Below are 12464 nucleotides of genomic sequence, written 5' to 3' on the forward strand. Positions count from 1 at the left end.
GAGAAGGACTCCTGAAAACGAAGCCGAGGTGAAGGTAACTTACATTTACTATTATATTCCTATTATATTTCCACGTTATATACTTTGTTGCTTTAGCAGAGATAGGAAACAAAAGCCTAGCAGTCTAACTCCACAGATAATCCACTTTTCCTATTTGAATAAATAGCAAAACTTTTCAAAACCTTGTCAAAATGTTCCTTTTGGTCTTGCTGGAAAACCTAAAACTGCCAAAAACAATGCCATGTTTCCTGAATATCTTAAATTACATTTAAAAAGAGAGGAAATAGCTGAGTCTCACCCACTGCAGAGGCTGAAATGTGCAGAAGCAGTGCAGGAGCACAAGTGCAGGTGAAGAATGCCACAAGACTAAAGCCAGGATGTGTTGCACAGCTTATCACAAACCGTATGTGACCTGTGTTTCCCAAATGGGAATGGCCACCATCTCTGGATCACACCTCTTTTCCACAGCATTCCAGTTAATGCATCATCCTCCTCCTCGGTGACACAAAGGGGGCCGCTGGTATAAAAGAAGTGTATGTTCCCTCAACATTCACACTTCAGGCTCCTCTTCTTCTGCAGTCCTCGTGTTTCAACTTTCAGGTAAATCAGATCTTTTAAATTGTCTTTTTTTTTTTTGTTACTTTCTTTGATTGGTTTTATTGAAAACTTCTCGTTTAGGTTTAAAAGAGAGCTTTCAAGTCAGGATAGAGCCAAGTCAGGAGCTCTGATTTACATTATAGTGACTGAAGCGGTCACGTGGATGTATAGGATTGCACGTCTTCACGCATTATACAGATGCATTTCTTTGTTTGCTGCAAAAAAACACCCAAGCAGAGTTAGGTGCTGTTGCTAAAGTTAGACATGCTTTTGCTTAATCTTCTGCCATGTTACGTGGTGGTAGTAATGAAACATCCCTTATCAGTTGTAGGCAACAGGAGCTGCTATCTCTGCATCTGGAGGAACCCGAGAAGCCCACGGCTAACACTGTCTTCTCTGTTACACTGTCTAGTCTCAGCTGTGTCCGTAAGATCAGACGCTAAGATGACTTTCTACGATGACATTTACCCATTCTACCCTCTACAAAGAACTGCCTTCATCTTCAGTGGCCGCTTGCTCACCATTATTCTGGTTTTCCTTGTACTAGCAGTCAGTCTCCTTCTCATTCTGCCAGGGATACGAGGGAAGTCGGTGAGTGCAGTCCGTTAGATAACATATTACTCACTGCAGACATGTCACAAAACCTCAGAGTTTTTCTCTCCCTGTGTGTTTGTTCGGATGGTTATTGAAAGTGAAAAGTAATAACAGCATTTTATTGTAATGCTTTAACTTGACTCTCCTTGCCTTTTTTTTTTTTTTTTTTTCAATCAGTGCACCTGAAATCATGTTTGATTGTGTTGTTTCTCTTCCTATCAGCGTCTGTTCTGGATGTTCAGAATCATTATCAGTTTGTTCATAGGTGCGGTGATAGTGGGTGAGTTTTGTATTCTTTGTTGAATCATTGTTGCATAATAAACAACAGATTTCTTTCTTTTCCTGCCATCACTGTTTACCTCTTATGTCATTTTTCTGCAGCGCTCAACTTTACCAGCGACTGGGCTGAGGCCAGCGTGACCACAAACGCCACCTACAAGTCTTTCAGCAACGCGGTGATTAACGCTGACATCGGCTTGCACGTCGGGCTGTACGGCATCAACGTTACCTTGAAAGGTGAGTCACTGTTGCAGCTGTTTTGTGGAGGTCTAGCGCACAAAACAGACATAATCTGGCAGCTTTAATGTTTTGAACGACTTAGATCTTTGGTGTTCACTGTCAAGTCTAGTGAAATTTTCTGTCCTAAAAAGTCAAACTACCACTCCATCTCGTGGGTTAACATTTTTATCTGTCTTGCATATGGATTTTAGATGTATCTGTGATTGATTCTCTCTCTCTCAGGGAATCCTGTCGTACAGTTCAACGAGACCATTAACTACAATGAGGTGTTCAGCTGGCATGGCACTATGAAGGAAGAGTATGAGGACGCCCTGGAGAGAGGTCTACCCAACCCCATCCTCTACATCGCTGAGAAATTCACCCTGACCAGCCCATGTGGTCTCATCTTTCAGTACAGATACTCTGGACGATACGCTTCTGCAACTCTCTGGTGATTATATTAAAAAGACACCCTCTTAATTACATTTTTTGAAATAATGCACAGTCAGTTTGAGTAGATGCTTATGAAATAGCAGTAATTAAAGCTGCTGCACATTATTTGTTCCACAGGACAGCGTTTTGCTGCTGGATGCTGGCCAACATCCTCTTCTCCATGCCGGTCATTCTGTATGCGGGCTACATGATGATAGCCACCGCTGCCTTCATCTTCTTCTCCATGGCCTCATTCTCCACCATCATGAATGTGCCTCAGTGTGTTTTCTCTATAGGAACTGCCTCCTTTGAAACAGAATACAGCCATTCATTCTGGCTGGCTCTGGCTACAGGTAAATAAATATTGTTGCACATTTATTTCATATGTTTTGTACTTAAAACTGGCAACCAAAGGATAGCGGAGACTAGCGATTTTACTAACTGAGATGATTTCCAGGTGTGCTGTGTACCATCATTGGGATTCTAGTGGTGATGTTTAACTGTCTGGTACCAGAGAAGATAAAAGAGGCTTTCAGTGTTGGAGTGGACAGCTATGACGATGATGATGTTTCTTATGGAGAGGGCTACATGAATTCTGTTTTCATCGATGGAGTAACAATTTCACCGTTGACAACAAAGATTACAGCGGTAAGTTGATTGCATTAAGTGGGTAATACTCTTTCTGATACATTAGCAATCATGAAAGTAACTTTTTTCTTGATCACTTACTCATTTACAAGCAGCAGCTTTGCAATTTTCATTGTCCTTTTACCAACTTGTTGGAACTGAACTTGGATATACTTTTTTTTTGCTGCAAAATAAGCACTCATTTGACCAATGCAGTAGTAACCTTCTGACCCTACCTGCAGCTTTAAAGGCACATTATCATTAAATAATTGCCAGAATTATACCAGTTATCACAGCCAGTAACCCTAAAAACAGAAACAATCGGAAAATTCTCAACTTTCAGATTCTTCAGTTATTCAACTGTGTCATGTGGTTCAGTTAGAAAACGATGCAAAATCTAATACAAAAATGATTCTATTTCATCAATATCACCTAATTTTACCAAATTTTTTCAACAACAACAAAAGTCCCCCAAATAAACCATTTTTACTAACCAGATTCTGTGAAAAACAAAACATTCTGCACTCTTAAACACAACTTAAAAGTCCTCAATAACTCAGCTGTGACCAACAGACACATGGGGAAAATTCTGGGACTTTTTAAGTGAACTGGGCTGAACTGCAGGCTGTGTGTGCACAGAGCAGATAGAAGACGAGTACAGAAAAAAACAAAAAAAAGTTGTAAGGTAGTAAAATATAGAGTTGCCATTCTTTCCCAGTATTGGTAACACCTGTGGGCACTTTGAAAAAATATTGTAAATGTTGATTCCCATGTTATTAATTTTATTGTTGAAAAAAACAGACATTCAACTTTTGTTTCTTTTTTTCTTTTTTTTAACGATTTATGTCATTGTAACTGTGCCATACAGCTAAGAAGATATTTTTGAGTTCTTTCTACTTCTAGCCATAGTTGTGCTGTTTCCATAGAGCACTTTATATTGCAGCCCAAAAAAATAAAAGCCCCATAAGTAAAACTGTGACTGCAGCAACCAGCTGGAATTCAGAGGCTTAACAGAGTTTGGCAGATTCAAATAAATGTACTATTACAGCTATAATGGTCACCACAGCATATACTGTATATTTTAAATTATAAGTGCTGCACTTGTATGTCCAATAATAACTAAGAGGTTACCTTGCTACACACTGACTGTGATCATTTTGTTTCTGTGTTTCAGGACCATATATGATGCTGTCCAGGTTTTCCATCAGGGAGGTTTACCAACTAATACTTGAAGATGTTTGTGCTGAATGTGTTGCAAATTGAGTGTCTAATTTCACACCTGTTTTAATTATCTAAGTAAGTGTTACACCTGAGTTATCTGTAAATAATTGTATTTGTAAAGTACATTGTTGTGTTGCAGTAGTTGTAAATATAATACAAAACTGTATGGGATCCACACAGTGTGTATATACACCGATCACTATGGATGATAGGAATGAGATGGAATAGTTTAGTATTGATTATATTTATGATGGATAGCCTCATCAGGGTATCTTGCATCGCATGCGGATTGTTGTGGCACCAACAACTTGTAATATGTGTACAGTTTCTGAGCAGTGTCACAACTTCTGAAATCCAAATAAATGTGAAAACGCGAGAACACGAAACTGCCCAGATAAGTGATTATCTTCTAATCCAGCCAAATGTATTTTATGTCTTATAAGCACCTTTTTTTTTTGCCATTACACCTTAATAAAAAAATACAAACAAACAAGTGTTGAGCAGTGAAGTTGTATTTTTAGTGTGTTTTAACATTACATTCATCCAGTAATGTATATTTCGATACATTCTTGTAAGCTCTGGTAAAGGTAATGATCATCCATACTGTATGTCTTTGAATAGTAGGTGTGTCTTTGGCCTTCAGCGTCACCATAATACACAGAGTTTAGTGCCTTTGTACAGCATATTATTATCTTCTTTTAATACTTACCGTAATACATTATCATGTCCGATTGAGAATGAATCCCTGGTCAGTAATTTTTCATAATCACATGCATATACTGTAGGAGTAATATGGCCTTTCCAACCAAGTCCTTGAGTAATCCAAAGTATTTACAGTAAAAGTACAATTTTTTAACTCCATACACATTATAAAAATGACTAAATAAAAAATAAATGTACTAATTTATCTCTTCATAAGAAAATAATCATGACCATAAAGCTACTTCTCTTCAACACCATAAACTCACGTACAGTACTACAGACAGAGTATTCACATTGTAAGGCCATTATGACAATGTAATTCAAGATAAAACCTGAAAAATGAGAACCGGATGTTCTTTACAGCATCGCAACAAGAGCCCAAAAATAAAATGATAGAAAAATAAATTCTCCTCCTCCCACTGAGCCACCTGCCTATTGTCTCCACACAGCCAGACATGCAGAACTACAGTGGGCTGGATCCATGCAGGGTCTCTATATGTAGATAGGCGTCTCCTGTCCTGTCAGCAGCCTGAACATCACAGCAGGCATCGTCTTCATGTTGATCTGGCAGAGAGGCAGAGATGAGAGGAGCGGGACGATTACACCGTAATCTTAAGAACCCATTTATAGATGCACAGCCGTAATCACATCACTTGAATCCAGGCCTAATTTACTCCCTTCTGTGCCACAAGAGAGAAGAGACCTTGGATGCATTACTGACAAATAATGAGCTCTCGTGGTTTTAATGGAGATGCATACAGGCAGAAATTGGAGAAGAAACACACAAAAACTAACTCACAGCTGCAAATGGTTGATAGGGACAATTTGTCTGGACATAATTTAAGGCAATTCGCAAGGATATTTATAGCAAACTGTCAAATTGAAGAAACAAATTTATTTCCTAGTGGTTAAAGACAAATTTACAAAACAATAGTTCGACATTTTTGCAAACGCGAAATTCACTCTTTCGTGTCGAGAGTTAAATTAGAAGATCGATAACGCTCTCGTATCTGTAAAATAAATATGAAGCGGGCAGACGGTTAGCTTAGCTTAGCAAAAAGACCTCAAACAACAAGCCCGACTCGCTCCAGAGATAATAAATCCTTGTATCAGTTCTTAAAATGAAAACATATTTATTTAATCCACCTAAATCAAAAGTTAAAAACAACATGTTGGTTAACGTGCTGGACTTTGACATGGGAGTAGTATCAGTCTTTTTTATCTAACTCTAAACACGGAAGCAAAGAAGTGAAATTCCCGTCACGTTAAACTGTTCCTTTAAAGCACAATAGCATATATTTTGGTGGAGATAAGATAAACTACATTTAAATGCAGGTTTGCACTCGAGGAAATAAATACGTTTACAGTAACTGGAACTGCTCAAAACAATCACCCTCTGCTGCCCTACTTACACTTGATTTTATCAGCTTTTGAGTTAAGATTTAAATATTTAACCGTGCCCTTTTAGCAAAGGCCTTTTATTGATTTTATGTATTGATTAAATGCATGCTGCAGTGAGCACGTACCCAATAATGTTTGGCCATCAACTAATCTCAACCTGATCCAGTCCCGTGTGGCAAGAGTGATTCTGTGGTGCAGTAATCAGTGAAAATTGCTGTCTTGTGTCATGACCAGTTCTTACCTCACCCACTGAGACAGACAGGGTTTGGACGATCTTCTCATGCGCCATGGCAACAACACTTTGACCATTTATTTCAATGATTCTGTGCCCAACACGAACGCCGCCCCGCTCAGCAATACCGCCTCGCATCAGACTGCAGATCTGAGGATGTCAAACACACGCTATGTATGGAGCTGCAAACACAACGGCATCAGCCTCACTGTTTAAAAACAACGGCACTCTACGGAAGTTGGCAGCCTTTCAATTTGAGCCTCAGCCTAAAGTTTAGCGTCACGACTGACAGGGGCTTACTTACGATGCCATTTTGAACGCTGAAGCCGAGCTGGAACTTGAGATCAGGTCTCTTGATGAGGACGGTGGTGACAGGAGGACAGCTCACTATACTCAGCTTCACCTTCACCTGGTTCTTCAGGCCCTGGGACGAGCCCAAATACACACACAAGTTTCAGTCATTTTAAAGGATTCATTTTGTTTATTAGGATCCCCATTAGCACCAGCATAAGCGTGGGCTGTTCTTCCTGGGGTCCACACACATACACACAGTCACACTTATACACACAACAACCACAAACACAACAAACATAAGGATAAGAGTTATTATCAATAAAGGCCACAAAAAGACCAGAACCAACAGCTAGAAGATCCTCAGTTCACGCCTGGGATCTTTCTGCATGGCATTTGCATGTTAAGGTTCATTGCTGATTTTAAATTGTCCGTAGTTGTGAATGTGAGTGTGCTTGGTTGTCTGTACCCCTATGATAGACTGGCGACCTGCCTTCACCCTGGGTCAGCTGGGATAGACTCCAGCCCCCCACGACCCAAGTGAGGATTGAGTGATGTATAGCTAACGGATAGTATTACATGTTGCCACGTCTGATATAACTTATTGTACCATTAGTGTCTATTTTGAGTCCCACATACATCGCTCAGATAAATACTTGTGAGCAATTGGAGAAAAACTTGAGAATTATATTTTCAGCAGGAACCACTGGGCTTGGAGTTGTGGAAGGCAAACAGGCTGCAGAAGGCAAACGGTTATAGACTAAAGATTATTGTCATCATTATGTGGGGTTTCAGTATGTTATTGCGTGACTGTGTGGATGGAATAATTTGCTAAGTATGTTTTAGTTTCACAATTAAATTTACATGCAGTTATTATCTGTTTTGCGTCTTGAGGATTAAGATGCTATAACCCAGTGATACCTAACTTATGGCCTGCAGACCCAATGAGGCTCCTGATAGGGTATTGACAGACTCGCCAACTATTTTCTAATCCACCATTACAATAAATTGATTCACACTTTTTTTTTTTTTTGCTTGTTTCTATACTAAATGTTCAGTTATGTAGCTTGGCTGTTGCTTAGTTAATATGAAACTAAATTATGTTAAAGAAAAGAGTTATGGGCCTTTAATTTTTTTATTTATTCATTTTATCTTATTGGTATTATTGTTAGTGTGATTAATAACTGACATCCTATCATTTTGGGAAAAAAAAGGACCACAGAAAAAACAAGTTGAGCTTCCCTGCTTTAGCTTATCTCAGTATGCAGTTAGCAGAAAAGCAGGGGGCAACCTGAACTAATCACTGATCCACCAACAATTTTTAACAGTGAAATTCAAGTCTCCTGCACAGCTGACCAGGATGTCTTTGCCGTGCAGGCAAAATCCTACAAAAAGCCACCGTGACATTCCCAGATTCCAGTATTTCCATATCCAGCTGAGGACTTTATGTACAAACACTAACTGGAGGTGCTTGATAACGCTCCGTACCTTGATGATGCCCTGACAGGTGGCCAGTGGCAGCCCTACCAGACTGGTGTCATTGATGGACATAATCTGATCCCCCACACTGAGTTTTCCAGAGCGAGCTGCAGGGCCGCTGTTCAGCATGCTGGCCAGGATGACGGTGGGCAGGATGGAGCCCCAGCCAGACTCCACTATGACCACACCGAGGATCTCCCCTTTCTGCTTCTCCACGTAGAGCTGGAACGCAGACAAGAAAAAAAAAAAAAAGCATTTCCTAAATCTTTTCAAGCACATTTTAAATTGCCAGGGTTTAGAAGATTTGTGAGATTCTAGTGGAGTCATTTCCGTTAAGGGAAAGCCATCAGTCATCATCCACAATTTCCCCGCAGCGAAATAAAAAATGTCGCACCTCTTTACAGTTGTCTGAGTTTGAGAAATGGACGAGGTCATCGTGGTACATTTCCTGGGAGTTGATGATGTCACTGTACTGTTTCTGGCTCAAGTCGGTCGGGTTGATGCCATTGGCTCGCAGGAACTCTCTGTAGGCCACGCTGAAAGCCTGACCAATGGACTGTGCAATTAGCTGTGCCTATGGGAGGGAAGCGTTTGGGGAAAACTACTCAGCAGAAAGACTATCCCAGTTGACAACAGCAAGGAAGTGAGAAAGATCACAATGGTTTCAGAGACCACAGAAAACATATCTGAACCAAAACTCAATTCGAAACTAAAAAATGTATGTGCAGTTAAATAGCGGCACTTACGTCCTCTGACTCAAACACATAGCAGATCATCCTGTACTGACTCTTCCCGTCGCTGGTAGAGTCGGACGATTCGGAAAAATCTTCCGATGAGGCCTGAGACATGCGCCTCCGAGCCATCAGAACCACAATGCTACCAATGTCTGCGATATAGGAGATGGTCCGCAAGGCACTGTCCATCATTGTCTCCTAAAGAAAACAATGCAAAAATAAAGATCATTATATCTGAAAATAAACATAGCGTGAAGACTGAAGAAGAACACACAGATCTAAGAGTCACTAACCTGTGTATCAGCATTCAGCACTTTGACAGCTTTTGTAGAGATAAACAGGTCCACTTCTGTCATCATCTGAGAGTCTTCGTCTTGGCTCTTTGAAATAAATATCATTTTAGTAAGAGATTTTACATTTCATTTCTTTAGTGCGATGTTTTCTACTCGCTATGCACATATTCAGGTCATTATCAAAGCACTGATATGGGTGGAGGTGAGAAAAAAAAGGAATGCAACAGCTCCACTGTGTGGTAAATAAATGAATCTCTTGCACAGCGAACCTTTCACAAAGACGCTAGCTGACAACACACACACACACACACACACACACACACACACACACACAGGTTTATAAATGCCATTAATCCACTGCAACCCACAGTAAAACTGCAAACCTGCAAATATACATCTGGAATAAAATGAAAAAATTAAATTGTCTCTAAGTCAGATGGTCTGATAGCTGAAGACCAAAAGGCAACATGTCTAATGCTAGAAATCTCACATCTAGAATGAAATGTAATCAATCCTCTTGGACCTGAATACCAATTACTTTTAAATTTGCGCCTACATTTTGATCTTCTGATGAAGTCAGAACACATTAGTCAATTCAAACATTTGTAAACCAAATCAACAGTAGTTAGCAGATGGCCCCTCTTGAGGGCGATTTACCTTGATACGACTGACGGCTTCGTGGGCCTGGGACATGCGCACAGACTTGGATGGATTTTTATCCGACAACACCTGAGTGCAGCCAAGGTAGTTAGCAGCAAAGATGATCCCATCAATGAGATCTTCTGGCTCACAGGGACCTGGGACTGTGCAGCAAAACAGCATCATTTTTTTGTGAGACCGTAATGCGCTGCATCGATTCATAGAAACTACAAAATTTTGAAATATTCTGAGATATTTACCGTCCTCAAAGCTGGGGAAGGAAGCAGCCTCTTGTGTTTTCTTTAAAAATAATTTCAGAACTTCAGTATTTCATATCATAAACTGTGTCAGTTATCACGGTAAATATGACTCAGTATGATGGCCTCAATATGTCTCTCAGAATTTTAGCATGCACATTTAGGAATTACATTTTAAAGACAGATTAGTTAACATAAACTACACTGCAAGAAATTAGAAGTTCTCATCTTTGAGAAATTTCATATTGAAACTAATCTTCACCTTGGGAGTGTTACTGTCCCCCGCAGGGACGAGCTCTGGGCACTGAGGCCTCCTTGGCTGCTCTGGCACGTCCTCAGGCATCGCGGCTGTGCTTGGCTTGTCGTCCTGCTGGACACAAATATCTGTTTCAACTTGGGAAAGTCTTGTTTTAAATGTTTCTTGCTGTCCTGCTTAGATGGTAACTGCATATAGAAAAAGGCGACAAAGACTCTTTCTGACAAAACTTGTAATTAAAATCTTATTTGATTCACTCTGCGGCACAGTGCTGGTAGATTGGGTACAAATATTAACAATCACAAGACACAGGGGATGAGATGTGACAAAGACTTGCCCTATTTGGATTGGTTACCTGCTGTGGTTTCTCTGGCCGTCTCTGTCGCTCCTCTAGAGACTCCCTCTGTTGTTCCGGTGTGTGATGAGGAGCCAGGGATGGTTTGATAACCCTCGGCTCACTCTCCCGGCTGTTAGCAGCGGAGGGACTGGGTTTGGGAACAGGAGGAGTCTCTCTTTGAGGTTGGGCCTTCTGGCTGTCGGTAGGAGACTGAGCATGGGAATGACGAGGCGGTGGAGGAGGATGTTGCTTACTGGAACCAGGCCTAACTTTGGTCCGCACAGCGGCCTTTTTGCAGTCCTTGGACAAAGTCTTTGGACGCTGCTCGGTGCTGGTCGTCGTGCATCCTTTGATCCCAGAAACAATGTGCTCAATGTCCTCTCCTGTTCCCCTTCTTCCTCGTCCTTTGCCCTGCCTCTCCTTCTCCTTGGAACCCATGTGAGATGACTCACACTTCTTTCCGGCTCCTGGGACATTGTGGTTCCTTGTGACTTGGGTGTCGTCTTCTCTTTCCCTTTCATCACCTCCCTTTCTAATTCTCTCGTTCTCGTTGCCCTGATATAGGCTAGTCTGCTCTTGAACACTATTCTCAGTCTCCTCTAAGTCCTCTATGAATTTGGCACCGTCTAGCACCTCTTCTATCTCATCTCCATCGTTGAAGAAGAACCTGTCCTCCTGGCCCTTTTTCATGCCGCCCTCTGCTTCATCTGCAGCAATCGGGGCACAATGTGACCTAAAGCGATGGCCCGTCTTATACGGCTTAGTGTCTGATTGTGATCCCTCACGTATTTCTGTGCTGTGTCGAGGCCTGGGAGTGATCTGCTCAGCAGCACCGGTGTTATCATTAATATTATCACCTGCTGCATGCTTTATATAGCCACCATCTTCAGGACAGTACTGTTTGTAATACCTCATGTCCACAATGCCCTCCCTGTTCAAATGCAGCACCTCATCATAGTCCTGCTCGACATCCGAGCCCACGTTGTCGTACTCAGAGCAGGTGTCCTCCATGTCCTCTGGACTCGGGTCACAACTCATGTAATAGTGGTTTGCAGAATCAGGAGAAGTCAGCTGGTCATTGTCATCATCCTTCAAGGTACAAGGTTGTTGCTCAGTCGCCTCCCTCACCAAACCTCGCTGCTCTTCTTGGCTCTGTTTCGTGAGTCCTGGATCAGGGCATGAAGAAGGGCTGGGTGCCAATATTTTGGAAACGGTTTCTGGACTTTTTCCATGAGCCATAACTGGCCCCTCAAGCCAACTACCCTAAACCCTGTGAACATGAACAGACAACCAAATTTGACATTTTTGTCAAACGTTCATTATGATTTCTATAAATTTTCCCTTAATATTTTCAACAGCACATCATTTGTACTCATAGTGTCATAAAAAATCACTGACTACATAGCATGTTTTATATTAGTCATTACATTTCATCACAGAAATGAAACTGTAGGAATTAACAATCAATGGCTGTGCCTCTCTTTTCAATAAATACATGAACTATTTAGCCATTAAGAATCTAAATTCAGCTTTAAAAACACAACCTTTTTCCTTGTTCACTTTTCAAGCTGTTGCAACACAGCTCAGCAACACATTTCTCTGAAGCTCTTGACACAGCACCAGATTTCAAAAACATATGGTCGAGAAAATCTGTATCTGTATTTACACAAGAATTTGGGAATCATATGTGAATAAAGTGAATATCTCTGTGTCACAGTTTAAACACACAGAGACACAGTCCCTTCTTTTTAGAGCAAACACAAGTCACCTCTAAGTCATAATACTACATCCACCTACTACTTCTACCTTTACATGCAGTAAAAAGTCCAGCAGCATGTGATGTTTTTTCTGTAAAATCGTTGTTATTTTTGTGA

General features: G+C 40.9%; 2 protein-coding genes across 2 annotated transcripts; one reads left to right on the plus strand and one right to left on the minus strand.

The window, feature by feature from the left end:
* The first annotated feature begins 1041 nt into the window (after window positions 1-1041).
* Window positions 1042-3934, plus strand: duox2 (dual oxidase 2). The gene is made up of 7 exons (XM_008290779.1): window positions 1042-1188; window positions 1414-1471; window positions 1573-1707; window positions 1933-2140; window positions 2260-2474; window positions 2579-2769; window positions 3923-3934. Exons 1-7 carry the CDS (start codon window positions 1042-1044, stop codon window positions 3932-3934), a joined length of 966 nt encoding a protein of 321 aa, XP_008289001.1.
* A 1214-nt stretch (window positions 3935-5148) lies between these two features.
* Window positions 5149-11829, minus strand: apba2a (amyloid beta (A4) precursor protein-binding, family A, member 2a). Its single transcript, XM_008290769.1, has 11 exons — window positions 10609-11829; window positions 10260-10364; window positions 10001-10040; window positions 9759-9904; window positions 9102-9188; window positions 8821-9006; window positions 8469-8648; window positions 8084-8296; window positions 6609-6728; window positions 6314-6454; window positions 5149-5235 (listed from the first exon to the last, which is right to left on the minus strand). Exons 1-11 carry the CDS (start codon window positions 11827-11829, stop codon window positions 5164-5166), a joined length of 2511 nt encoding a protein of 836 aa, XP_008288991.1. The 3' UTR covers window positions 5149-5163.
* Between the last annotated feature and the right edge of the window lie 635 nt (window positions 11830-12464).

The sequence above is a fragment of the Stegastes partitus genome, unplaced genomic scaffold (genome assembly GCF_000690725.1).
Source record: "Stegastes partitus isolate 25-593 unplaced genomic scaffold, Stegastes_partitus-1.0.2 Scaffold694, whole genome shotgun sequence".
Lineage (NCBI taxonomy): Eukaryota > Metazoa > Chordata > Actinopteri > Pomacentridae > Stegastes > Stegastes partitus.

Bases quoted from the DNA above. Each gene is read 5' to 3' on its own strand.
- apba2a (XM_008290769.1), bottom strand. From the start codon at position 11,829: ATGGCTCATGGAAAAAGTCCAGAAACCGTTTCCAAAATATTGGCACCC. The intron at 9,189-9,758 runs GTAAATCGCCCT...TTTATTTCAAAG, and splicing joins AAGCCGTCAGTCGTATCAAG to AGCCAAGACGAAGACTCTCA. The intron at 8,649-8,820 runs GTAAGTGCCGCT...TCCCTCCCATAG, and splicing joins ATGTGTTTGAGTCAGAGGAC to GCACAGCTAATTGCACAGTC.
- duox2 (XM_008290779.1), top strand. From the start codon at position 1,042: ATGACTTTCTACGATGACATTTACCCATTCTACCCTCTACAAAGAACT. The intron at 2,141-2,259 runs GTGATTATATTA...TTTGTTCCACAG, and splicing joins TACGCTTCTGCAACTCTCTG to GACAGCGTTTTGCTGCTGGA. The intron at 2,475-2,578 runs GTAAATAAATAT...GATGATTTCCAG, and splicing joins CTGGCTGGCTCTGGCTACAG to GTGTGCTGTGTACCATCATT.